The sequence below is a fragment of the Podarcis vaucheri genome (assembly GCF_965113315.1).
Source record: "Podarcis vaucheri genome assembly, chromosome: 3".
In the NCBI taxonomy this organism is placed as follows: Eukaryota; Metazoa; Chordata; class Lepidosauria; order Squamata; family Lacertidae; genus Podarcis; species Podarcis vaucheri.
The window spans coordinates 28,439,349-28,465,830 of record NC_138761.1 but is presented as its reverse complement, the minus strand read 5'-3'; the positions used below and the strand labels follow the sequence as shown (position 1 = coordinate 28,465,830).

The following is a 26,482-nucleotide window of genomic DNA, read 5'->3' as shown; positions in this document are numbered from 1 at the left end:
CCAACCGGGATAAATACTTTTAGAAGGCTTGTTGAAAGAGGAACATATTTAGTATGTACTAAAAAGGCAGTAGAGGAGGCACTCAGGAGAAGGGGAGTGGGGAACCTGTGTGTCCAAAGTGGCTCTCTATCCGCACCGCACAGTTTCTAGGGAAAAAGTGTTTTGTTTCTTCTGGCTCATGGAAGGGCAGGGCGACATGGGAGCAATTCAGCAGCATGTACTACCATGTTGCTTGTTCCCAGTAGGCCATGGTCTGGTCTATGGCAGGAGTCACCAACAAGGTGCATGTGGGTCGAATAATGTCCATGTGGTCTTCCCCTGGCATCCATACCCCTGCCCCCATTGCCCCCTTACTCATGAGGCGGTGAGGGTGGTGACAATTTTATTCATAGAACAGAAGAAGGAAGTGTGATGTCTCGTTTACTCCTTCTCTTGTTTACTACTTCAGCTCTCTGCCTGCTTTGCAAGACTCCGATTAAGTCTACTGGATCCGACATTGAACCGCATTGCTTGGCAATGCAAAGTGTGTGTGTGTACACTTTCTGTTGGGGATGGAGGCTAATTTGGAGAAGTGGGAGAAAAACAACAGAGTGTGATGCCCATGGCCCTTGTTCCAAAATCCCCAAGTGCCCATGAGCCTAAGAAGTTTGGTGACCCCTGGTTTGCGGCTTAACATGATGTGTGGATGCGGTCAGAGAGTTAAAATAGGACAGTGTATCTTTGCAATGCCATTACTGCGGAGAATGTTGTGTTTGCGCATGTGGGACAGAGCATGCTCCTTCAAAGCAAGTTGTCATTCCTGGCTTGTGTCAAGTTTAATTGTTCTTAATTATATGTAAATTGCCTTGAGATGGTGGCTTGGAAGGTGATTAATAAATCAGCGATGGCCATGAAGATAATTCTGTCTGGGTGGGAGGAAGCTGGTTTTAACTGTTCTTGCAAGGCGATGACCGTTACTGGCATAAAGGCAAATGTTCTGCCCCACTTAACCTTAAGCAAATAAACCTCATTTCTCCATTTATGTGTGTGTGTTTTCCCCCAGCAGGGATCTGCCTTTGGCATGGGCAACCTTTCCCAAACCTGGAGGAGAAGAGCAGCCACTGGAGCAGCGATATTCAAGTCTCTCTTGCTAAGAAGATCTAAAGCGTGAGAAGGCGAAGCCCCAGCAGCCATGCCGTTTGGGTTGAAATTGCGAAGGACCAGGCGCTACAATGTCCGGAGCAAGAACTGCTTTATGACACGGATCCGCTTGTTGGACAACAACGTAATTGAGTGCACGCTCTCTGTGGAGAGCACCGGGCAGGAATGTCTGGAGGCCGTGGCTCAGAGGCTGGAATTGCGAGAGGTGAGGGTAACCCAGGAAAAGACCATCTGCCGCCTGCAATTTGGCATATTTTTAGCTCGAGCTGTTTGTCATTTGGAATCTGTTTATTAGAGTCATGTTATTCTTGGAACTGGCCTGATCTTATCACTGAGTGGAACTTTGGCAAACATACCCTGCTTACATAAAAGTCCATTACCTACGGTTTGGATGGTGATTCAGTGATATTTCCTGTCAGGTCCTAACTCTCTTAAGTGGCCTGAAAGAGAACTTCATTCTGTTTCTCCATAAGCGAAAAGGCTCCTTTTCGTGTTAATGTTTCCTCTTGAGGCAGGGCATCAAACATGTTCAGAGTTCCACTCCCGTGAATATTTCTGTACAGTGGTACCTTGGTTCTTGAACAGCTTAGTGGCCGAACAAATCGGCTCCCAAACACCACAAACCTGGAAGTATGTGTTCCGGTTTGCCAGTGTTTTTCGGAAGCCGAACCTCCAATGTGGCTTCCGCTTGCGTGCAGGAAGCTCCTGCAGCCAATCAGAAGCCGTGCCTTGGTTTTCAAATGATTTCTGGAGTTGAACAGACTTCTGGAACGGATTAAGTTTTCGAACCAAGGTACCACTATATTTCACTGGAAAATAGTTACAAGGCACCCTTCCCACCCCCATATTTTACTGACAAAATTCACAACTCGCGAATGCAACCTGATTGTTCAGCTAGTGAAGCAATGTGCTTTTAATGCAGGATAAATCATTCCTGCTCCTGCTGCATTCCATCGAGGCCAGTTCCTCCCCCACTCACTCTGGTCCAGTCATCACATAACTGTCTTGAGCTGTACGCAGTGGGCAGCTTTCTGTGCAAACCGGCACTTGCTTGCCAGGCACCAAGGAGAGAAATTTGCACTCGCTCATTTTTTTTTGCTTGGAATGTTGGACGAGCTTCAGATAATCCTTTTAAAATAAATAAATAAATAACATTGTTTCTGGAATCTATTCTGAAGAATTATTCCTCTTTTCCTGACTGTAGTACATCTATTTATTTATTTTTAAATCCCACTGGAAGCTTGCTTCTGTTAGAAGCTGCTTTTAATTGCTGTACTGTTCTACTGTATTGCCTCAAAATGATGTAAGTTTAAACCACACCCACTGCTTGGACTCATGAGACACTCATTTTAACACAACCAGTGCTGGAAACCCAAATTCATGCTGATACGTGAAATAATGGTCATCACTCTGATTCCGTTGTTGCTTTTTCTTGCTTTGCGTTCAGTGTTATATTTTGAGAGTGAAGCGTGTCTTTGGTTGATTTCAAGGGTCGTGAAAGGATATTTAAAGCAACCGGGATGTCATAGACGGTAACATTGATCCCTCTGCTCCACAGACACTTAGCTTTATTTTCTGTATGTCTGTACTGGAGTTACAAGACTGTAAAATGTCCTTCCCATACCTGGAGAAGAGGCAGTGAAAGAGGTTGACTTGCTTGTTCAGACAGTGCAGTGAATCCGCCTTCTGCCTCTACCTGCCTTGCGGCTTCCAAAGCTCATGGCAGGACCAGCAAACAGCAGGGCCGGCCCAAATATTAGGCCTCAGGCAGCAGGAGTTGCGGGGTGGGGCAGTGATGACAACCCCTACAGGCCTTCCTCCTGAGCTTCCACACCATTCCCTGCCCACTGAAGAGCAAAGCAGTGTGTGTGTCACAGGCTGGTCAACTAGCCTGCTGCCATCAAGTATATACTGATGGATGCTATCCTATTCCATAGCCAGTGCTGAAGTAAGAGTACTCGTCCAGGCCAGTCAACTTCTGCATGTGGAGCCCATAAAATGTCTTGGCAGACTGCAAGTCACTTGAACCAGCCTGCACTTTAATCCACACTGAAATCTGACAAATGGGTGCTTGCTCTGACAACACAGAGGAACGAAACAAACCACGCAGTTATTTTGTTCCTAACCCAGGATCTGAAATTGGCTTCAAACCTTGGTTCATGAGCTCGCTCTGACTAGAGCTAACCATGGTTGATGTCCGTAGTGATTCAGGGAGTTGTCTTTATATGAAGTCAGACTATTTGTTCATCTATCCCTACAGGGTCTCCAGTAGAGTTCTCCCCCATCTGGGAGCTTCTGCATGCAAAGCATTTTCTCTAATTCTGAGTTACAGTGGTGCCTCGCAAGACGAAAAGAATCCGTTCTGTGATTCTCTTCGTCTAGCGGTTTTTTCGTCTTGCGAAGCAAGCCCATTGACGGATTAGTGGATTAGCGCTATTAGCGGCTTTTAACGGCTTATCATATCAGCTGATAAGCGGCTTAGCGGCTTAGAAAAGGGGGGGAGGAGGGGAAAAAAACCCCGCAGGAACTCGGAAGACATTTTCGTCTTGCGAAGCAAGTCCATAGGAGATTCGTTTTGCGAAGCACCTCCAAAACGGAAAACTCTTTCGTCTAGCGAGTTTTCCGTCTTGTGAGGCATTCGTCTTGCGGGGCACCACTGTATAGTTCTTCCTTTAACCAATTATAATATCAAGCCATTTGGGAGGGCGCAGGGAGTGAGGAAACTTGCGTTTGAGAGAGGCGCAATATAATAATAATCATAATAATTTCTTATTTATACCCCACCCATCTGGCTGGGTTTCCCCAGTCACTCTGGGCGGCTTCCAACCAAATATTAAAAACAATACAGCATCAGAAATTAAAAACATCCCTAAACAGGGCTGCCTTCAGTTGTCTTTTAAAAGTAAAATAGTTGTTTATTGCCTTGACATCTGCTGGGAGGCAGGGCAGGCGCCACTACTGAGAAGGCCCTCTGCCTGGTTCTCTGTAACTTTGCTTCTCGCAGTGAGGGAACCACCAGAAGGCCCTCAGCGCCGGACCTCAGTGTCTGGGCTGGATGATGGGGGTGGAGACACTCCTTCAAGTATACAGGACCGAGGCCATTTAGGGCTTTAAAAGTCAGCACCAACACTTTGAATTCCTTATTCCTGATCCCTTAGGACTAATCAAAGGATGAGGAAGTGTTACATTTATTCTGATCTCAGGACTGGCAAAAATTCAGTTGTTTCCTACTCTTTGTTTGATCATAAATCATAAGTGCAAGGTGTATGTTGGTGCCAGAATCCCAGAATGTCTTGAACCCATTCACAAGCCCAGATGCCATGTGAAATTCCACCACTAAGCTACTGTGAAAAGTCACATTAATTATTCCCCAAGCTTGGATGGCCAGAGTTGGAGAACTAACTCCTATACTTTGCCATTTAGTATAGGATGGAAGAATGAAGCAGTAGCTTAGCAGTAGTGCATTTACCTTGCATGTGGAAGGCCTCTGGTTCAATCATTGGCATCTTAAGGTAGGGCTGAGAATTGTCCCCCTGGGGTTTCAATGCCAGACATTGTACCAGCGGCTCTGGATAGTTCTGCAGCTCTGACTTGGTCTGAGGTAACTTCTTAGGTTCCTAAAAATGAAACCTATTATTATTTGGTAACTGTTAATACACATAGATTTTAATTTATGGGAGGAAGGAAACGGGAGAGGGTTTTTGCTCTTTGTAAACTTGCCCAGCGAATAAACTGCTTTCAAACTCTTCCTTCCCCTCTCCAGACACACTATTTTGGCCTTTGGTTTCACAGCAAGAGCCAGCAAGTGCGATGGGTGGAATTGGAGAAACCGCTGAAAAAGCAGCTGGACAAGTTTGCCAGCGAGCCTTTGCTGTTCTTTGGGGTCATGTTCTACGTGCCCAGCGTTGCCAGACTACAGCAAGAAGTCACAAGGTACCCAAAGCTCTGTTTCATTATATACTTTTCGTAGTTAAGACCGCTGCCTTGCTGCAGGTGTCACCAATAGCAGACGGCTCAATGGGGTGGAGGGGCTTACCTGGCCTCCTGGCAGGTGAGTCGCTGCTGCTTACCAGGTGGGGTGAGGTGCCAAACGGGGTGATGCCAAATTGACTGCGCTGGTGCAGTGGTACTATCCTGACTTGGCTGCTGCCTGGGTCACCCAGCAGCAATGGCTCACCTACCACAAGGTGACGTAAGCACTGTTGACCACTGCTGAATTTAACATTTGCTCCCGATTTTGAGACCATGGTTTGCAGGGAGGGTATCTCAGGAAGAGTTGCTAGGTACAGTCATACCTCTTGTTATGTTTGCTTCAGGTTGAATCTTTTCAGGTTGCGTCCCGCGGCGCCCCGGAAGTAACGGGTAATAATAATAATAATAATTTATTTGTACCCCACCCATCTGGCTGGGTTTCCCCAGCCACTCTGGGCAGCTTCCAACAGAACATTAAAATTTACTTCCAGGTTTTGTCGCTCGTGCATGTGCAGACGCTCAGAATGACGTCACGCGCAGACGCGGGTTGCGTTCTGCTCATGTTGCGAATGGGGCTCCTGAACGGATCCCGTTCGCATCCAGAGGTACCACTGTACTGAAAAAACTCTGGGGACCTGTCCGTAGCATAAATTTGCATAAGATTTACATATGGAGGCAATTTTAGGCTGACTTTCAGCGGGGGAGGGGGTAAGCAAAAACAGAACTCCGCAGTGCCATCTGGTGTCACAGTGTTAGAAAGCATAAACAACGCACATAAGGCTCATTTTCTTTGCCAATGTAGCTGAGTGCTGTGTCTGCATTGGATTCAACATTGTTTTGACTGTTTTCATGCATGCAGTTGTTTTATATGTGGTTTTATTGTATTGTAAGATTGCTTCAAAGTGCTTCATACATGGCAATTCACAAATGACATTAAATAAATAAATAAGGAGCCTTAAGCAACATCAGGCAGGAATGTGAGCAATTCCTCTCCCCCCCCCAAAAAAAGTCGGTACTTTAATTACAGACCCGTTAAACAGCAAATTTGTGGCCATCCAGCTGTTCTCTGTATTGCCAGCCGTCTGCAGGTGGAAGTACAGTACTTGCCTGGTGTAGCTGAAGCACCTGCAATTTGAATAGTTACCTGGTATAAAGCAGTCTTTATGGCCCTCTGAAGGACAGATATTTGCATGGATTGCTAATTTAAGTCGGCTCTTCAAGTGTAATGCATCCCTTGCTGCTGATATAGATCCCCGTTTATAATACTTGCAGATCAAACGGCCATGTTTACACGGCTCTCTAGCTGCACAGACAAAATCCACCATATGGCTGTGTTACCTGACTTACGCTGCAATCGTATTCGTGTCGTCTCAGAAACATGCCTCGTTGAGTTCAGCAGTGGCTCTAGATTTTCTCCAGTCTAGGTCACTGTGGACGATTCCAGCAGAAATCCCGAGCTGCCATTTTAGTGTTTCTAGATAGACACAGGTTTTGTACTTCTTCCTGAAAGGACATGAGTGGCATTTGAATCTCCTCAGGCTCATTGAACTGTAATGTGCCAAGGCCTATTCACATGCGTTGAAATTAGTGTAATATGAAAGCAGGCTACAGAGCTCAACAAGTACAGTGTTGTTTGTTTTTTACATTTTCAGTAAATTTTAAGGCCTGGTGCAGACCTTCCATGTGTTTTCCGGTGTGAATTCCCCCCTCCGTTTACGGGTTGCTTTAACTTTGCAGTAGTGTTACATCTTCACAGAAACAAATCAGGAGTAACGTTAAAACGGTGTGGCTGTAGCATGGTTGAGCCCCCTCACGCATCCTTTCTCACATGGGTTGGTTATGTGAATCATCCTTAAGCCTGCTGTGGGCCTTTAAGATGTCCAATGCCACAGGAACTCGGCTCCTTATACCAGGTCCATTCCCTAACCGGTGTGACATTTTCCAGGGCTTGAGAGGAAAGAAAAACACCATAAATAATTATCTGTATGAAATACTGAAGGTCACATTTACAAAAGGACCCCACATCAAAAACACAGTGGCAACTAGATGTTTATTCAGAGGCAGCAAGTTGGCTTATCATGCGGTATTTTGAAGTCCAACTGAGTTGCACTAATTTCACTCATCTGTCTTTGTGGATTCCATTTTGTCTGCCTTTTCCATGCCAGGCTCATAGTTCGTGATTCTAACCAGGATCAATTTTCCCAGATACATCTTTTTTTCTCTGACTCGGCATCCAAAGCAAAGTAAGATAAAGTGAGGAACTCGTAATGTGAGCAGTGTTCTGTCATTGTTTATCTACCAGCCTGTTCTTCTCATCCTGTGATTCTAACTTTCCTGGAAAATGATGCAGGATGAAAATCTGTTTTGTGATGGCAAGGGGAATTATAAATCAAGAAGAAAAAACAGTTGTGCCTCCATCTCTCCCTGCACCCATTGTTTCCCAGCAAGGAAAAAGGCACTCATAGTTTCCTCAAACATTTCAGTCTGTCTTTGCAATAAACTCTTTTTGCATGTTTATAACTGTTGGCAGTGTGAGAACATTGTTTTTAAGTGCCTTCCCTCCATTTTGCAATTTTTAGTGCAAATATTAATCCTCTGGTCAGGTAACTATTGTTTCTAAACAGTGCACTTTTCGTTACCTTGATTAGTTTGGGTATCCTACTGTACCAGTCTGCCTTTGAACCGGGGGCTGCTGATCAGATTATTTTGCTCCGGGGTGTGGATCCCCCTCCCAATTTTTTTTCACCCCAAGTACCCACACTGGTCTCATGCACATGGCTGCAGAATTCATGCTCACAATGCACACCATAGGAAAATAGGTCTTGCATGGCTGCAGGTATCTTGCAAAGGGGGCCAAATTTTGGCACACTTTTAATAGCCGTGCTTTCCTTCAATATTATCAGTAAAATGTTGCAGACCTGTTGCGAAACCTGGAACAGAATAGATTAGGCCAGGCACCTTTTGAAAGTTATGTGACTTTTTCATCGTGGGTGTTTTTGTATGGTCATGTGTTGAGTTTAATGTTCTTGGATTCTTTGTTTTCATTCCACGGGATTCTTCTAGAGGGGTCAGAACTTTCTCCTGTGGGCTTTGGAATGAGAGTGCTTTCATGGTTTTAATTCGCTGTTTATAAAAATAATTTGCTGAGGATGGCAAACCCTTCTCCCTGCTGACTCCCACCAGTGAATGGAGAGCTTGTTCCCATTGTGTTGAGTATTGAAGCCTGAACTCTTTGCGGCAAATATCTCAAGACCATATTGAGGCTTTGCTAGGCTCTCAGCCTTGAAAATTGGGGGGGGGGGGAGAGAGAGAGAGACTGTGTAGGTCAGGGAGATGAAGGCAGAATATTCATACAGTATTTGAAAACATTTGAAATGTGTATTTCCTAACTTGGAAAAGTCAGACATATCTAGCTGCAACTTACTGTCTGTAGATATTAGAGCAATTTCATGTTGGTAATTAGTACAGTGGTACCTCGGGTTACAGACGCTTCAGGTTACAGACACTTCAGGTTACAGACTCCGCTAACCCAGAAATAGTACCTCGGGTTAAGAACTTTGCTTCAGGATGAGAACAGAAATCGTGCAGCAGCCGCGCAGCGGCAGCAGGAGGCCCCATTAGTTAAAGTGGTGCTTCAGGTTAAGAACAGCTTCAGGTTAAGAACAGACCTCCAGAACAAATTAAGTTCTTAACCTGAGGTACCACTGTATGCATGGGCTTCAGCGAGTCATGTCCTACTCTCTAGCAGGACTTCCAATGGTCACCCATTCAAGGGGCTGAATGGTCTACACCTGGTCCACCCACAACAAGGGTACTGTTTGGGGGAGACTGTTGGTGGGAACAAACTGAGGTTAACCTTGGCTGCAGTTAATTTGAAACAAAGGGCTGGGCAGGTGGATTCTCCAAACTCTGGTGCAAGGTTAGGAGAGTTTGGTATTTTATTATTTAACTTAAAGTTCCTTTGTCCAGGTCCCAGCTGAACATTATACATGATGCTGCAACTGAGTCACTTTCAATTACCTGTCTCCCCAATCTACATTTCCCTATTTGGCTAATGTCAGAATGAGGATTCTGGATTGGGTAGATTCAGATTAGCTCATAACTGTGGTTTGATTTGGCCTATCCCCCACTCCTCCTAGATTTTGGGTTAAATAAATGCAGTTTCTTCACCGCTTACATTGACAGTTTTTTTGTTAATGCCATTTATGTCAGAAACCTTCCAGATCAAGTCTGTATGTATGGCCTGAATGAGCGGCTTGCTTTGTGTGATTGCTTTACATTTGATTGAGACTGGGCTGCTCGGGGGGGGGGAACAACTTTAAAAATAATATACACATCTTGGCGCTTTAAACGTTAACTGTTAAAAAACATGTCTAAAGAAGAAATATTTTAAAATAATTTTTAGAAAGGTTGAGGGTTCCTTCCCCCAACAAACACACTCAGAACGACATGGGAAACAGCAGTACTTTAGTACTGTACTTCAAACGTCTTGAGAATAAAGTGGACTCGTAAATGAATGAACTTTGAAAAGTGTAGCCAAGGGGTGTGTAAAAGGCTCGTGGCTTCTATTGGCACGTGGAGCAAGTGATATAGCATGGCTCTGCCAAATGAAACTAAAACCTTAGAGGCAAACAAAACATTTTGTGGTAAGATCAAAACGCTTGAAGCAAGATGGTTTGCTTAGAACTTCCTTCTTAAAGACCACAATTCTAAACAGTTTTACAGCTAGGGATTAAGCCCCATTGGACGCAACAGGCCTTACTTCTAAATCGACGTGTATAGGATTGTATAATGTGCTTTTCTGCTGTAGAATAATGCATTTCTCCTGGGCGGGACTAGGGGGTGTTCAGATTATTCTGATGGCAGCTTTATATCATTGAGGCAGCAGGCACACGTGTAATACAGTGGTGCCTCGCAAGACGAAAAGAATCCGTTCTGTGATTCTCTTCGTCTAGCGGTTTTTTCGTCTTGCGAAGCAAGCCCATGGACGGATTAGCGCTATTAGCGGCTTTTAGTGGCTTATCAGTTTATCGGATCAGCTGATAAGCGACTTAGCGGCTTAGAAAAAGGGGGGAAAGGAAAAAAAAACTAGCAGGAACTCGGAAGACATTTTCGTCTTGCGAAGCAAGCCCATAGGAGATTCGTTTTGCGAAGCACCTCCAAAACGGAAAACTCTTTCATCTAGCGAGTTTTCCGTCTTGCGAGGCATTCGTCTTGCGGGGCACCACTGTATGCATTGACATATCTCTCGGTGACTCATGGTTGTACACATAGGTTCGCTGAAAGTTTTTGGTATGAAACAATTGCCTGTTTCACCTGCGCAATGGCGTTGCAAAGTCAGAGCGGCCCAAATATACATGTGTGAACTCGTCCTTTGTAATACTTGGGGAGTCCATGGAATGGGCAGTCTGAGAACCTTTGATTGATTTCTACACTGATGCAGCCTGTACCCATAAGCAAAACTGACGTTATTTAATGCTAGATTTAGGTAGGTAGCACGCAGTCGAAATAAATAAATAAATAAAGCACCTTAGAGACCAACTAAGTTTGTTCTAGGTATAAGTTTTCGTGAAGAAGTGTGCATGCACACAAAAGCTTATACCTAGAACAAACTTAGTTGGTCTCTAAGGTGCTACTGGACTATTTGTTTAATTATTTAATGCTGTGGAGGCTGATTCAGTTCTCTTGCATAGGCTTCAAATATCTGAAAGACCATTTCCTTCGCTACAGTCCCTCTCAGGTGTTAAGATGGGCACCCAGCACCCTCAAAACTTAACGGTTAATTTTAGGATGAACGAGGGGTGGGGCAAGGCTTGGGACGTTTAGAATGTGGGCATACCGCAGGCGCCTTTTACTGCCAGTTCGCTGTAATCTAACTTGCTGAAATCTGTTCGCTCTCATTGATTGCCACCAGGAGATGTGAGCCATACCCAGTGTGGCTAGTTAGTTGGTTGAACAAGAGTAAGAAAAAAGAAGCTTCCTGAATTCATGGTATTCTGGTTTCCTTCCTCTGCACTTCATGGGAACGCAACTGAGTCAGTGATCAGAGCAAACCTCGTTTGAGGACGCAAGGAAGACCGGAAAGCTGCTTATCATTTGAGCCCTTTCAGCAATGTGCTGTATTTATATTGGAAATGACAGGGCTGTTTTTCCTTTGGCTCTCAGCTACAGAACTGCTGCTGCTTTCCCAGTCCCTTAAAAAAAAAAAAAAAGTATTACAATGTGAACTGGAAAGGGAAAAAAACATTACGGTGCTTTGGCATGATCTAAAATTAGGTGTGGTAGTATCAAGAAGAAGCTCAGATTTAAGTATATTTTTTCTTGCTTTCTAAAATGTATTTCTATTTGTACATTTTACGGGAGGAGGGGGTGGGATTGCCCAGGAATAGGAACAAAAGAGTTTGATGCCTGATTAGCAAGTTTCCATTTGAGTTGTACCTCAAAGCACACTTTTCCATAAGATGGTTGTGAGTTTCCAATTAAAATGCATATTGTAACTTTAAACATGGTTTTAGTAAAGTTGACAACCCTATTCAGTAGAAGCACAGAGACCAACTTGTACATTTGGCAGCTAAAATGAATGAGCCTGCTTGTGTCTTAAGAGCAAGCACTTTACCTGTCCCTTCTTCAGGTGTGCACCATAAGAAGAAATTGGAAATACCGTACCCACTACAGTGGTACCTCGGGTTACATACGCTTCAGGTTACATACGCTTCAGGTTACAGACTCCACTAACCCAGAAATAGTACCTCGGGTTAAGAACTTTGCTTCAGGATGAGAACAGAAATTGGGCTCCGGCAGCGCGGCGGCAGCAGGAGGCCCCATTAGCTAAAGTGGTGCTTCAGGTTAAGAACAGTTTCAGGTGAAGAACAGACCTCCGGAACGAATTAAGTACTTAACCCGAGGTACCACTGTATTGGGTTTAAAGCGACTGAGGTTTGTTATTATATCCAAACCAGGAACAGTAATTACGGTATTTTTCGCCCCATAGGACGCACCTAGTTTTTTGGGGGGGAAATAAAGGGGAAAAAAATATTTCCCCCCCAGGTGCGGGGCTGGAACGGGGGAAGCCCGAGCTTCCCCCGACCCCAGCCCACAGAACAGGCTGCTATCCGCCAGCCGTGGGAGAGCTGCACGAAGTCGCACAGCTCTCCCACGGCTAGCGGAGCGCTGCGTGAAGCCCGAAGCTTGGGGCGTGTTGAGCTCAGCACTCCCCAAGCATCTGGGTGCATCACGGCTAGCGGATAGCTTCCTGAAGCCTGGAGAGTGAGAGTGGTCGGTGCGTACCGACCCCCCTCGCTCTCCAGGCTTCAGCGAAAGCCTGCATTCGCCCCATAGGACGCACACACATTTCCCCTTCATTTTTGGAGGGGGAAAAGTACGTCCTATAGGGCGAAAAATACGGTATTTAACCTTTGGTTTATTGGAAAAATCCAGCATCAGGAACTATGGTTTGATTCAGTACAACATGGTTTAAATTAACCACAATTTGCACTTGAAGCAGATTTTCCCCATCTCCTCCTCTGGCATGCGCTGAAAAAGGGGGAAACGTGAGCATGAAGTTTAAGCAGGTTCACTCATGTAGCGCCAAGCTCCATTTTAGCTTTGCATCTGAATCAGACCATAGAAATAGAAATAGTTGACAATGGGGAAGTTTCTGAAATTTGCCTGCAAGAACAAAGATCCTGAATTCACACGACAAGTTGATCATTTACAGTGCAGTCCTACCCATGGCTACTTGGAAGTAAGTCCTGTTGAATTGGTTGGGACTTACTCCTAGGTAAGTAAGCCTTGGCCATCTCCCCAAATCAACCACCACATTTTGTGTTCGCAGCAGTCTTGAAGACCTTAGTACAGCTTAGTAGTTTATCACTGCTAGTAGTAGTTTATCACTTTGTAGCAGATAGGTCATCCCTCTTTCTCTGCCTGGCAGAAACCACCAGGAACCACCAACAAGGAGGAGGGGAAATCTGCTAATCCACTGGGAAGGGTTTGGTCCTGGGCATGTTGAGACCATGATGTGCTGAAGTGTGTTGGCACTGCAGAAGGAGGGTGCCCCTTTGCATCTTTTTATAAATATAGCAACAAAGATGATTCATAGTGTTCTGCCCAAACAGTGACATCACCTAAGCATCTCATGCTGCTGGTGGGGTTGGACTGCTTAAATCCATTTCCTTGCTACCCGCTTGCAATCTCAGCACAAGCAATTCTTTGCCCTTGCTCACTGGTTCCCCTGGTTCCTGCTGGGGAAGGTTTCTGCTTGCAAACGTTCAAAAACACCTCGCTGCTCACGAGAAGCAAGCAGGCCTTTTGACCTTTTCATGTGCCAGATTATGGGTTGAATTATGCCTCCACCAGGTGGCCCTGCCCAAATGTAACCAGACTAGGTGTTGGTATTCATAGTTCCACTGGAAGCTACCTTATACTGAGTCAGACCATCAAGTCCATCAAGTTCAGTGTTGTCTACTCTGACAGGTAATGGCTCTCCAGGATTTGAGACGGGGTCTCTCCCAGCCCTACCTGGAGATGCCAAGGATCAGGACCGGCCAACCCATGTGGCAAGGTGAGGCAACCACCTCAGACAGCAGCATCCAGAGAGGCAGCAGACCCAGCCTCCAAGGAATGCATTGCTCGCTGCTGCTGTGGCAGCAGCTGCAGCATGCTGAGAGCCAGTGTGGTGTAGTGGTTAAGAGCGGTAGACTTGTAATCTGGTGAACCGGGTTTGTGTCTCTGCTCCTCCACATGCAGCTGCTGGCTGACCTTGGGCTAGTCACACTTCTTTGAAGTCTCTCAGCCCCACTCACCTCACAGAGTGTTTGTTGTGGGGGAGGAAGGGAAAGGAGAATGTTAGCAGCTTTGAGACCCCTTCGGGTAGTGATAAAGTGGGATATCAAATCCAAACTCTTCTTCTTCTCTTTCATTTTTTATTATTGATTTTCTTGATTTACAAAAGTGTGTGCATAGTTTCTCTCTCATATTTTTCCCCATGAACTCCCTAGATGCACTCAAAAAACAATGGGAGGATGACATAGGCTATGAGATTAACCCCACTCAATGGACCAAATTGTGGTCTAAACCCCCTTTAAATCCATATCAACAAAAAGAAAAGAACTCACTCTGAAACTCACCTACAGGTGGTACCTAACACCAGGAAAACTAGCGATAATACACCCAGGAACCTCACCAAAATGCTGGAGAGGGTGCATCTCCACAGGCACATACTTCCACCTGTGCTGGGAGTGCCCCCAAATCCAACAATTCTGGACAACAACCATACAAGAAATAAGTAAAATAACCAAGCAAGTATTAGAAATCACCCCAGAATTGGCCTTACTAAACATCTCCCAAGATAATAATGCAGCATGCTCTTTCGAGGCTGGATCTTCCACCTCCTCGACAGCCCCCACAATGCCACGTCTGCAGCAGCCCCTCGGAGGCAGTGTTGGCCCATCCTTAGGGAGAAAATGGTGGTGCCTGCTCTCTGGAGTCTGCACCCAGATTCAGAGCAGGCCTCTTTCACCCCAGGGCAGCCTTCAACCGTCATGTGAGGTTGATTTGATTTCTCCCCACCCTTTGTTCCTGGTGTACATCTTCACTCGCTTTTTCTTCCCTGGTGGGGTGGGGACGCCATTTTGTTGTTCGCCTCAGGTCTTGGGTTGGCCCTGGATGCAAGGCAGGTGTTCCACCACTGAGCTATAGCCCTTCCCTGTATCAGGTGGTAGCGGTATGTAAAGATAGGGTAATACTTATTTATATGTTTTATTAATTTAATTTAATAATTTATAGGCCACTTAACCCTTCCCCTGCTGGAGAAAAAATTCACGCTTGCTTTATTTGGTCAGGCTGTTTGGGCTACTGGTTGGCCACTGTGAGTACAGGATGCTAGCCTAGATGGCCTGATCCAGCAGGCGTTTCATATGTTCTTAACTAAGTTGTTGTGTGCGTGAACGAGGTCCACTTGTGCAATAGGACTTTCTCCCCCACTCCTCTGCCCATATGCCCCTGAAATTGCCTCTGGAGGGTTGGGGAGAAAACCCAGAACAGGTTTAGGGGGCACACAGGGGTGGGGAGTCCCATTGTACGTGGGAACCTTATTCTTTGCATTCATACCCCACTTAGCACCCTTTGCATCTTGAAGTTCACTCTTGTATCTGAGAACTACCCCCTCTCGGCTGCGTTATATTTAAATTGGAACCACGTATTGCATACCTCGGCCACCATTCCATCCCAGTGATGACTCCTATGCTGCCTAAGCCCCAGAATTGTAAATCCATTACTGTTTAGACAGCATCAGTTTGAATTTAGAGGTTGATGATCCATTAGAGAATTGTGTTCTGCAACAAAGTACGGACCCCGGGTTTCCGTCGGGGCTGCAGAGTCATTCCCATGAACTCAAGAGCTGGCCACACCTTGTATAAACTGTTGAGGGAGAGCTTAATGTAATTAGCTGCATTTGCATAACCATTGTAATATGCAAACGAGCCTGAAAGAAGATGGGAGTTGAAAAGTGTGACACAATTTCCTTTGCGCCTTTCTTGCATCTTAGTGCTTGCGGAGTTCAATTAACCCTCTTTGTTACGGGAAAAAATGAAAGCAATAATTAAAACGAGACAACTTACTGACTAATTGTACGAGGCATTTTCAGCATGACTTGTTTGAAATAACTAAAGTGGCCCTGACCTTTTGGGTTTTACAATTTGTAGATTTCTCTGTAATGAGGATGTAATTTTTCCTCAAATGAAAATAGGAAAAGCATATCTGCAGATGCTTCTGCGCAGAAAAATAAATGGTAGTTCCCACTTGTGCAAGGAGGGGAAAGATAATTATCCGAATATGATTAACTCCCCCCCCACTCTTTCTCCCACCCCCATGTAGTTAACAGTGAGGAATTTATGCACTGTGAGAGGTCAGTGAATGGGTAACTAATGTAAATGAATGCAGCTTTGTTCTACTAGGGCGTTCAAATAATTCACTGGAGAGTGGCTGATGAATAATTTGAAGGGAAATATAAATATATCCTCAAAATTTCATGAGATGTTCAATCTCTCCACAGCCTCTATCGGCACAGCAGCATTTCAGTGTGACCATCAAGCTACACCAGTGAGGAGACCCAATGCCAGTGTACATTTGACTCTGACAGTAAAAGGACTTGCTCAGTCTTTGCCCAGGTCGGATAACAATGTCGCTGGTTTGCACAGAACCTTAAGCAACAGGTGCTACATGCACACCCAGGCAAAGCATTGCATTCATATGCTCTCCCCCCCTGCCCTGTTGCACGTGGAAGGAAGGAGAATTTCTTCCAAGTTTACTTTTAAGCTACGTCCGCACTGTACCTTGAAAGCACTGTGACATCACTTCAACAGTCACGTCTTCCCAAAGGAATCCTGGGAACTGTAGTTTGTTAAGGCCATCAAGAATTCTTAGGAGGCTCCGGTTCCCCTCCCAGAACTACAGTTCCCACAGTGCTAGCGGGGTCATGACACACCACACCCCAGTGCCTGCAGACTCCATTGCCAGCGTACCCAACCCCGAAGGCAATTGGGTCGACGGAGGGTAACCGAATGTATAATTTGAAAACAATCCTGTTGCACAGGTGATTCTGAAGTTGGGATTTAGTTAACAACACTGTTGAGCCTACAAGTCACAAAAGAATTCCATTCGCTTGCCCAGACCTGTGGCGTTTTTGCAGAGCTTAGCGCTGTAGTGAGCTGTAAACACATACCTGGGCGCGAGGATGTCACTTTTACATAACCCCTCTTGAGAGGTGACCCACATTGGCTTGGGATTGCAAAGGGCATCTCTACATAAATACAGCTGAAGCCCATGCATACAGTGGCACCTCAGGTTAAGAACTTAATTCGTTCTGGAGGTCCATTCTTAACCTGAAACTGTTCTTAACCTGAAGCACCACTTTAGCTAATGGGGCCTCCTGCTGCTGCCACGCCACCGGAGCACGATTTCTGTTCTCATCCTGAAGCAAAGTTCTTAACCCGAGGTACTATTTCTGGGTTAGAAGAGTCTGTAACCTGAAGTGTCTGTAACCCGAGGTACCACCGTACCTACTTAGGAATAAGTCATGTTCAGTACAGTGAGACTTGCCTCCAAGTAAGAGTGACTTTAAAAGAGGCTTATCATCATGCCAATTTCTATACAAACTGCTTACAACCTGGAAGATAATGTGTTGCTTCACTGTGAGAATCTCTCTCAGGCTCACATTTTCTCCTCCTTTTACCCTCTCTTCTCTCTTCTGTCTATTTTCTTCATTCAAGGCAAACCATCGTTTGTTGTTTTATGTGAACTTTCAAAATGAGGGTGGGTTTCCCCTTACATACAAGGAACCAAAGCAGAATCAAAGCTATTCCACTTCACTTTTGCAAGGATCGTGCATCTCATAGTTTCCCAGTGCATGCAAAACAGCCAACAGAGGTTTGGTCCAAACTTTGAAAGGAGGCAGGGAATCACATCATGAGAGATGAGGAATACATTGGAGATTGGGCCTTTTCAGTGGTGGAGTTCCCTTCTAAGATATATATGATGGGCTGCCTAAGCTCAGGTCTTTTAGGAAAGTTTTAAAAACTCATTTCTTTCCCCTGGTTTTTACTTGAAGGTTTTACTGCACATTCTCCTCCTGGGGTTTTTATTGGTAGCTATTGAATTTTATTGCATTGGGCTTATTTAAGCTGACTCTTTTAAAAAAAAATAAATTGAATCATATGTTCCAGTGTTATGGTTAAAATTGTGCATTTGCTATTAACGCAAGTTGTCTTGGGAAGGCCGTGAAAGACAGCTTAGAAATATTTGAAACAAATCCTGACCTGTAAAATGGGAATAATAATCAGGCATGCCATGGTTTTCAGCATCACACTTGTTCTGGACCACATATTTGAAATGTGGAAAAGAACAAAAGGATTGCAGTAAGTTACTCCATGGGTAACAAGTAAATTATAAATATAAAGGAACGATCCACCAAGGATGGTTCCTTTACAAGACTTTGCAGTGCATCTCATTTTTAACATTTGGCTTCGCCATATCCTTAAGATTCTTTTAGCATGAATCTCATCGTCTGACTTGGCTATTAACCTGGCTGAATACCAGAGGAATCTTCAAACTGTTGACTCACATTGCTTCAGTGTGTAACCCAAGCTTCTTTCCCTCACATTGTAATGTTAGTGGCATGTCCCTTTCAGAGCAAGCAGAAGCATATTTGGGGATGATTCAGTTGGTGTTGCTTGGCACAATTAAACTCTATTATGGTGAGCTGTGTTCCTTAGCATGCGTGGAAGTTGTCTGTGGGATAGCCTGACCCCCCATCATGTGAATCAATTCAAGTTCCCCATATAAAACATTGCCTTGTAGTGCTAAATTGACCTTTCTTTCTTAAATAATTCTTGGGCCCCCTTTAGCTGCTATGTATGAATGATAAAGCTGTCAATGGCAACTAGTTGTGAGAGCGATATACCGGTAATTATGTTCACTGCACAGCTATGCCTGTTTATACCAGTTGCTGCTGGGGATCTGAAGTGGGGAGGGTGATGTTCTTGGCTTTTTGTAGGCAGCTGGTTGGTCACCTTGAGAACAGCATGCTGGGTCCAGCAGGGCTCTTCCTGTATTAAAAATAACAGAAATATGGAAGAACGAGGAAACCCCGACTAAAGACCTATGACAAGAGAAACTGATGGACTATGCAGAACAGGCAAAATTGACTCATAAACTATGGGACAAGGATAGCTGTGACTTTAAAGATGAATGGGAACCTTTTGCAAAGCACTTAAAGAAACAACAAAGTGAACTGGACTCCTTGGCAGGTTTTGAATAAACACTCACAATTTTTTTATTGACAATAATCAGTCAGACAAATGAAGGATTTATACAATTATGTAACATGCAGAGAATAGCATCTGTAGAGAAACCAGAGATTGGAGCTGAGGGAAGTCTGGGGGGGAGGGTGGGTTATTTTATGGGGGGAAGGGGAAAATGGGGGGGGAATCAAGGATGATATGTATTAAGAAAATATGTTTTGTTTAAATTCTTAATAAAAAATAATAATAACACAAATAAAAGATCAAGAGTCAAAACCCTGGGAAGAGTGTTCACGGCAGGGGAAAGCAGGGTGCTGAGAATTCCAGCCCATTATTTCGAGTGGCAGGCACTGACTTAGCCAATGCCCAGTGCAAACTGTTCAGCACTCTAATTATAAGAAGCACATGGTGTTCAGCTGGGACTTTTTTAAAAAAAAAAATGGAAAGGAAAGCATGCTCTTTCCCCCACCCTCTTGCTTGCTTCCTGCCCTGCTCATTTCAGCTGCCTTTTCTCTTTTTAAATTGTCTTTTCCTTGTTCCTTTCCAAGCTTGACAAATTGGGTTAATCCCATTGGGCCTCTGTGCTTTTTTTTTTTTAATTGCTGTCACCTTGTTTTGGATTTGCTACAATTTATGGTCCTAGTTCAGCTGAGGTATGCTCAAGAATGTCTTTGAAAAGGGAGTAAAGAATTGGAGGCTATTCCAGAAATGTGTGTATGATGTTTGGGGGAAAAAATCCCAACAACCCAAAGCCTGCATATTTCTGGTACTGTCCTGAATCTCCTGGTATTTTGGATTAACCCTGATTAATAGGTGGTTGTGAAGGGAGTTTGGTGTGCTTATGCATTGTACTTTGTCTCCCTGTAATTTGCTTTAATTAATTCAAGAGTTCAAGGGCAGGCACTAAGGACTGGGTTGAGACATGCCTTCCATTTTGTTGCAAAAGCACAGGCTATATTACTGCCCCCTTTAAAAAAAACACCCCAAAGGTTTAATCTTAATACATTTATTTTAAGTGTCTTTTTTGTCTTGGTTTTAATGTATCTATATGGGGGCTTTCTTGTCTTTCTCTTTGTTTGTTTGCAAGGCACTTCAGGTTGCCCCAGGCAAGTCAAGCGACTAACCAATTCAAAAAATATTAATAAAAAATGGTTATTTTAGTACATCCAAAACCTGAAATCTGTTGAGGACAAAAATGAGTAAGATTTGTGGGAGAACATTAATTCCCAGGTGGTGATGGCAGGTCCCCAACCCTTACCCTGCGCCCTCCCCCATAACGTAGGAAAGGAGAAAACGAGCCCGGAATCAAAGAAGAGAGGAAATCTCGAAGGTATGGTGCGAAAAACATATTGCCCCAACCATTTCACACCATAAGATGTGTAGTGGATGATCTCTGAAACCCTGCTGCCAGTTGGCATGATGGACAGTCCTTTGAACTGGTCTGCAGACTCAGGATTACTATCTTGGTGAGAAGTAGGCCAAACAGGTAGAAGCGAGAGCACATCCATCAGTTTCACTTTCCAAGACCCCCATGGTACTGCCTTAAACCTGATCCGTTTATCAATTATTGTTTTATCCTGCCTATCTCTTAACATCTCTTAGGGATCTCTTAGGGATCCCTAAGAGAATCCCTTAGGGATCCGCATCTCTTAGGGATGTGGGTGTGGCATTGTGGGTTAAACCACAGAGCCTAGGACTTGCCGATCAGAAGGTCGGCGGTTCGAATCCCCGTGACGGGGGGAGGTCCCGTTGCTTGGTCCCTGCTCCTGCCAACCTAGCAGTTCGAAAGCACGTCTAAGTGCAAGTAGATAAATAGGTACTGCTCCGGCGGGAAGGTATAAACGGCATTTCCGTGTGCTGCTCTGGTTCACCAGAAGCTGCTTAGTCATGCTGGCCACACGACCTGGAAGCTGTACGCCGGCTCCCTCGGCCAATAAAGTGAGATGAGCGCCACACCCCCAGAGTCGGCCACGACTGGATCTAATGGTCAGGGGTCCCTTTGCCTTAACAGCTTCAGGGAAGCATATATGGTTCTCCACCCAGAGGGCAAGTCCGCAACCCAAGATTAGCCAGCAGGCTTTGTGGCTTCCTGGAGATTTGAACCTGGGTCTCTCTGGACTGGTATTAGCCCATCACTCTCGCTGCTGCAGCACGCTGCCTCTCTTATAACACACATATCAGCCTACTCCAGTTCCTGTTTCGCAATTCACTGCTCTCTTTAAGCTGCTAGGGACTGGGATGCCTGTCATCCCAAACTTGCTACATTTTAAGAAAATGTTCATTAGTTCTATGATTCACCGAATCAATATTTCTTCGGCATCGTTTTCATTTTAAAAAATAAAATAAAAACCATTCAAATCCCTGAGAAATTACCAGGAAGATGGGAACAGGTCTAGGCTGTTTAATTAACAGGCTACCGGTCCATCCAGTAATTACGTAATAGAGAGGAATTTAAAAGGAGTTGTACCTTGCTGGCAACCAAGGTGCGTGTTTCATATTAGAAGCTGCTATTAAGCACGTTCCTTTAATTTTTTCAAATACACCCAATTGAAAGTATAGCTTGGAGACATCCAGTATCTAGACAGTGGGTTGCATCCAGTGTAGTGAAAAGAAACAAGCTCCATCAGTGCAAGGATTTGCACGAGTGCAACAGAAATCCCCACCCCCTCTTCCTCCCACCCTAAACCCTAAATCTTTTCTGGGGTTTTCCCCAACCTTCCAGAGCAGGTTTGGGGGAGGCAGGAGGTGCACACAGGGAGAGGGGGAGGAAAGGTCCATTTTGCAAATGGAATTGATTGCGCTGATGAAACACCCTACAGTCACAGTAAGGCTGCAAGGTTTAGACAGCTGGAATGGTTGTTTGATCAACAAAAGCTTCCATTGATTATTCAGCAGAGGCTAATTTTAATGGATTGAGCTAAAAGTTAAAAGCATACAGGTGTTTATTATTATTATTATTATTATTATTATTATTTGTGAGGGACGACGACAACTGTTTCCATCCTTGCGTATTACTATAGCAAGGTAATGGCCTTTCCCCTCAAGACATATTGGTTTCTTTACTCCACACACTTCCTTTAGTATCTTAAAAATATATTTATTTACCGTAAAATCTGTTTCCTCAGAAATGATCAAGAAGTGGAAACTAAGCTTACCACTGCTGCAAACGTAGTGATTGTAAAGAACTAGAATAAGAACATACCTGCTACAGAGTTTGAATGAATCAAAAAGATCTGGGCCATAGTGACGATACCTACTATAACAGAATATGTGTAAATCAACCCAATAAATTTATAGAGCGATTGTGGGGTGTGGTTTTTTTTGTTTTGTTTTTGTTTAGATGTTCTGGAATAATAAGTTCAGTAGCAGGGTAAACCCTATGCTATTTTTAGTTGATTGTAATGTTATTCATTTAAGGCTATTAGTTGGAATAATTGTTGATATATCAATGATCTAAATAAAATATACTTAATAAAAATACATTATTGGTGAGACTTTGATGTTATGAAGATGTACCTAAACTTAATCAGTTTAAACACTAGAAACTTCTCACTTATGAATCACTTCCCATGAGACATCCTGAAGCATATATATAACAGTTGCAAACGGATAAAACAATTGCATATATAAAAACAGTTATAAACCATTATGAAAAAGAAGTTTGCAACAGCACATAGATAAAGATTTTTGGAAGACCTTTTGAAAGAGGAACATCTTCAGCAGGCACTGAAAAGACCATATACTGATGGAAGGGAGTTCTAGAGGGCAGGTACCACCACACGAAAGGCCCAATTTCCCACATTGTGTGGTACACAACTCCTGATAGAATGGTGTGAGCACCTGATACTTGATCGCATTGATCTGCGCTTGCGCTTGACCCAATTTGTACTTGCTCAATCGATCAGTTGGCAGTTATAGTTCTTACAGGTGAAAAAACAGCATGCAGCCCGTGGTATGAGACAGAAATTAGTGCAGGCCATTTTGTTTCACCCATCTTATGTCAACAAACCAAGATCTTTCACTGAGTGTTTCTGTATGGTGTTTGTTTCTGCAGATGCATTCAGCTTTTTTACTTCATACTTCCTTGAGAATAGCTAAAAAGTGGAGTTAAAGAGGCCCAGCAAGGCCCATCTCTGATGCCCGAGCTTCTTTTTTTAAAAAAACAACAACAACCCCACAATCATGGCATTCTAGAGCAGCCTTTCTCAACCTTGGGTCCCCAGATGGTGTTGGTGTTGTAGTCCAGGGGTGAGAAAGGCTGTTCTAGAATGACTCTAACCTAGGCTTCCTCAGCCTAGGCCCTCCAGATGTTTTGAGACTACAATTCCCATCATCCCTGACCACTGGTCCTGCTAGCTAGTTATGATGGGAGTTGTAGTCCAACATCCAGAGGTGAGAAAGGCTGTTCTAGATTGACCTAACCTAGGCTTCCTCAACCTCGGCCCTCCAGATGTTTTGAGACTACAATTCCCATCATCGCTGACCACTGGTCCTGCTAGCTAGGGATCATGGGAGTTGTAGGCCAAAAACATCTAGAGAGCCGAGGTTAAGGATGCCTGCTCTAACCCCTTTCATGTATTAGTCACATGGACATGGTCTATGAACAGAACAGGGCAACAGAGTTACGCTGGTCGGTTTGCTTAAAAATAACTGAACAACATTTCAAGCGTCACTGCTTAATGGATGCTGCTGCTGTTTAAATATGTGTTCCATGGTACAGTAATGAGGTTAAAAAAATGTGACAGGGCTTCAGACCTGGTCTGAACAGAGACATTGGATTCTTATCTCATTATACATGACTAAGCCATTTCTCACCTTCTCACCCCTTGCCTTTTCCTGTAAGACCTATTACAGTCGTTAAGAGTCGTCAACAGGCTCATCTCAGCTATCTGCCAATCTCCCATTCCCACCACCCTTCTGAGTAATACCCCTCCCCACCTTCTCACTATATAGAAGGATCTGGCAACTTCTGTTTCAGTGTATCTGAAGAAGTGTGCATGCACACGAAAGCTCATACCAAGAACTAACTTAGTTGGTCTTTAAGGTGCTACTGGAAGGAATTTTTTTATTAGGGCTTCAGACAGAAAGAGGTGGTTCCGCTTTGCTGCTCTCACTTGGATGGGCTAAAACTTTTGCCCTGTTCTACTCCCCAAGTGCAACTCTAGTCTGTTATTGTAAATGCCGTGATATGCATCTGATGGTGCGTAAGGTTACAACTCACGTTTTCTGCTGAAGGGAAACAACCATCTTGTAGTTCCATCTTTGCCTGGACTTGTTTTCCACTCCCCTGCATACCCGTTGAAATGAGATTGGCAGCCTTGCAGCGATTATATGTACAGTCAAAACAGGGAAAACTCTGCTCCCTTTGCTAACGGAAGGTCTTCTGTTCACATACTCCAGGCTTATTTTTCTTTCCAAGCAACCTAATTTAGACAAACCCCACAGGCCTTCAGAAATTTAGCATCTAGCGAAACTCCCTGGCCTTTTCCAGTGCTCAGCCAGGCTCCGAAGTGCATTCTTAATTATAATGTCACAACTGTGCAGCAAGCTGGAGAATTCAGGCTTGGTCGGACCTTTGGTGCTGTCTAGCGGCCAGCCTCTGAATCTCTATCTTTCCGTGGCCCTGGAGAATGAGAAGAAGAGCTTTGCCTATCAATAAACAAATGTTTTTCAGCAGGCATTTTTCAGATGCTCCAGACTCATAGCTAACATCTTGCAGAAATGCTACAGGAACTGTTTTGAAAACGTATTAGAGAGTTCCATTGATTTCTTACAATACATCTTTATAGATCATTATTATTAGCAGCCTCCAGACTGTCAGTATTTTCAGGGACGGATTCAAGCACACACTGGAAATTTTAGGTTTGCCGACTTCCGGAACGGATTAAGTTTGAGAACCAAGGTACCGCTGTAAACACAGAGCAGGGAGGAGAATGATGAATGCTCATTGTTATATAACTCCCATGCACATGTATTAGAATGAATGCTCAGTGAACAGTGGGCACAACCTCCACACAAGCCTTTGTGAAAGCAAATCAGGATGAATGCTTATTAAGCAGACTACAGTGATACCTCTGGATGCGAATGGGATCCGTTCCGCAGCCCCGTTTGCATCCAGAGCAGAACGCAACCCGCGTCTGTGCATGCGCGGGTCGCAATTCGCCACTTCCGCGCATGCACATGACGTCATTTTGAGCATCTGTGCATGCGTGAGTGGCGAAACCCGGAAGGAACGCGTTCTGTAACTTCCGGGTCGCTGCGAAGCGCAATCCGAAAACGCTCAACCCGAAGCTGCTTCAACCCGAGGTATGACTGTATCTGGAGGAGCACTGTGTTGGTTGGATTTTGATATATCACAGCAGGAAAAGGCAAGAGTAAGTCCCGTTGACCACAAGGGAGCTTGCAGAAACATGGAGTCTGCTATGTAGGCTCTGCATGCAGTTGAGAATCCTGGAATTTAGAATAGGTATTTCTCTTCCATGCTGAAGCACTCGCCCTCTGGTTCAAATGCACAACAAACCATGTAGAATGTCTGGGTATAAATGTAATTGCCCAGCAATCTCTTTGTTCTTTCGGGGTGGGGTGAGGGGAATCCCAGACGTAGGTACTGTTGGTTTCATTTTGCTGTATCTCCTGTTTACAGGTATCAGTATTACCTACAGGTAAAAAAAGATGTTCTTGATGGACGATTGCGATCTTCACGGGAACATGGGATCAAGTTAGCTGCCTTGGCGGTTCAAGGTACGGCAAACTCACCTGCTCACTCTTTCTCTTATTATCTGTTTATTTGACTGCCACAGGAATAAGTTCCAGTTACTGTAGACTAGATGTGGCAACCTGCTCAGCGTGGTAGCTGGCTTGATTCAAAATATTTCAGATGACAGCCACTGACTGACATTTTTAAAAGTGCCACTTTATAATTTGGAAATAGTATATGTATGGAATTCAGCCCCCAAGAAATAATTCCTGGCATAACTGTAAGTGTTAGAAATTTATTTCGCTACATTTCCTATGGTGGAGATTCCCAGGACTATTGCATGAGATTGAAACACATAATTTAAATTAGAAAGAGCAGTTTAACATTCTAGCCACTGTATTTCTCTGTCTGTCTGTCTGTCTGTCTGTCTGTCTCTCTCTCTTTCTCATTATGTAGCTGCCCATCCCGATTAGCTGGAAGTTACACTGGAAATATTGAGAGTGAACAAATGTTGAAACAGAGGGGGAAATCATGTTAGGAACAGGCCTTGAACCCTTAACTCTTGCTTCCTCATCTGATGCTCTTAGGCCAGGGGTCTCCAAGCTTTCCTTGCCTCGGGCCACTGTCTTGAGCGATGATCGCACGGTGGGCTGGAGGGCAGGGGAGCACGCACCCGTACACACATGCAAACGCTATTTCCTGTGCACATCTGGGTCGGATGAGGCCCATGCGCATGCACACAAGCTATTTCTGGTGCTCCTCTGACCCAGAAGTGGGTCCCTGCGCTGTGCCGTGCCAGTAAGAGCGGGCGGTGGCGGGGGTCTCTGCGGCCGGATAAACAAGTCCCTTGGGCCTTATCCACCCCCTCTACCCT

The 26,482-nt window shown here is 44.5% G+C and overlaps 1 protein-coding gene and 1 long non-coding RNA gene across 4 annotated transcripts in view; one reads left to right on the top strand and one right to left on the bottom strand.

Annotated features, from left to right (window-relative positions):
* The window catches only part of LOC309529784, a 760,251-nt gene that overhangs the window by 52,688 nt on the left and 681,081 nt on the right, over positions 1–26,482 (bottom strand). The window lies entirely within an intron of this gene.
* PTPN14 (protein tyrosine phosphatase non-receptor type 14) overlaps positions 1–26,482 on the top strand; it is a 119,405-nt gene that overhangs the window by 45,795 nt on the left and 47,128 nt on the right. Inside the window, exons 2-4 of one of the 2 annotated variants that reach the window (XM_082217317.1) lie at positions 1,046–1,345; positions 4,904–5,073; positions 25,555–25,652. In XM_082217317.1, coding sequence (XP_082073443.1) covers positions 1,172–1,345; positions 4,904–5,073; positions 25,555–25,652 — 442 coding nt within the window. In that variant the 5' untranslated portion in view covers positions 1,046–1,171. Of the gene's footprint in view, positions 1–1,042; positions 1,346–4,903; positions 5,074–25,554; positions 25,653–26,482 lie in introns of both variants that reach the window. The other variant, XM_082217316.1, reaches the window with a different exon arrangement.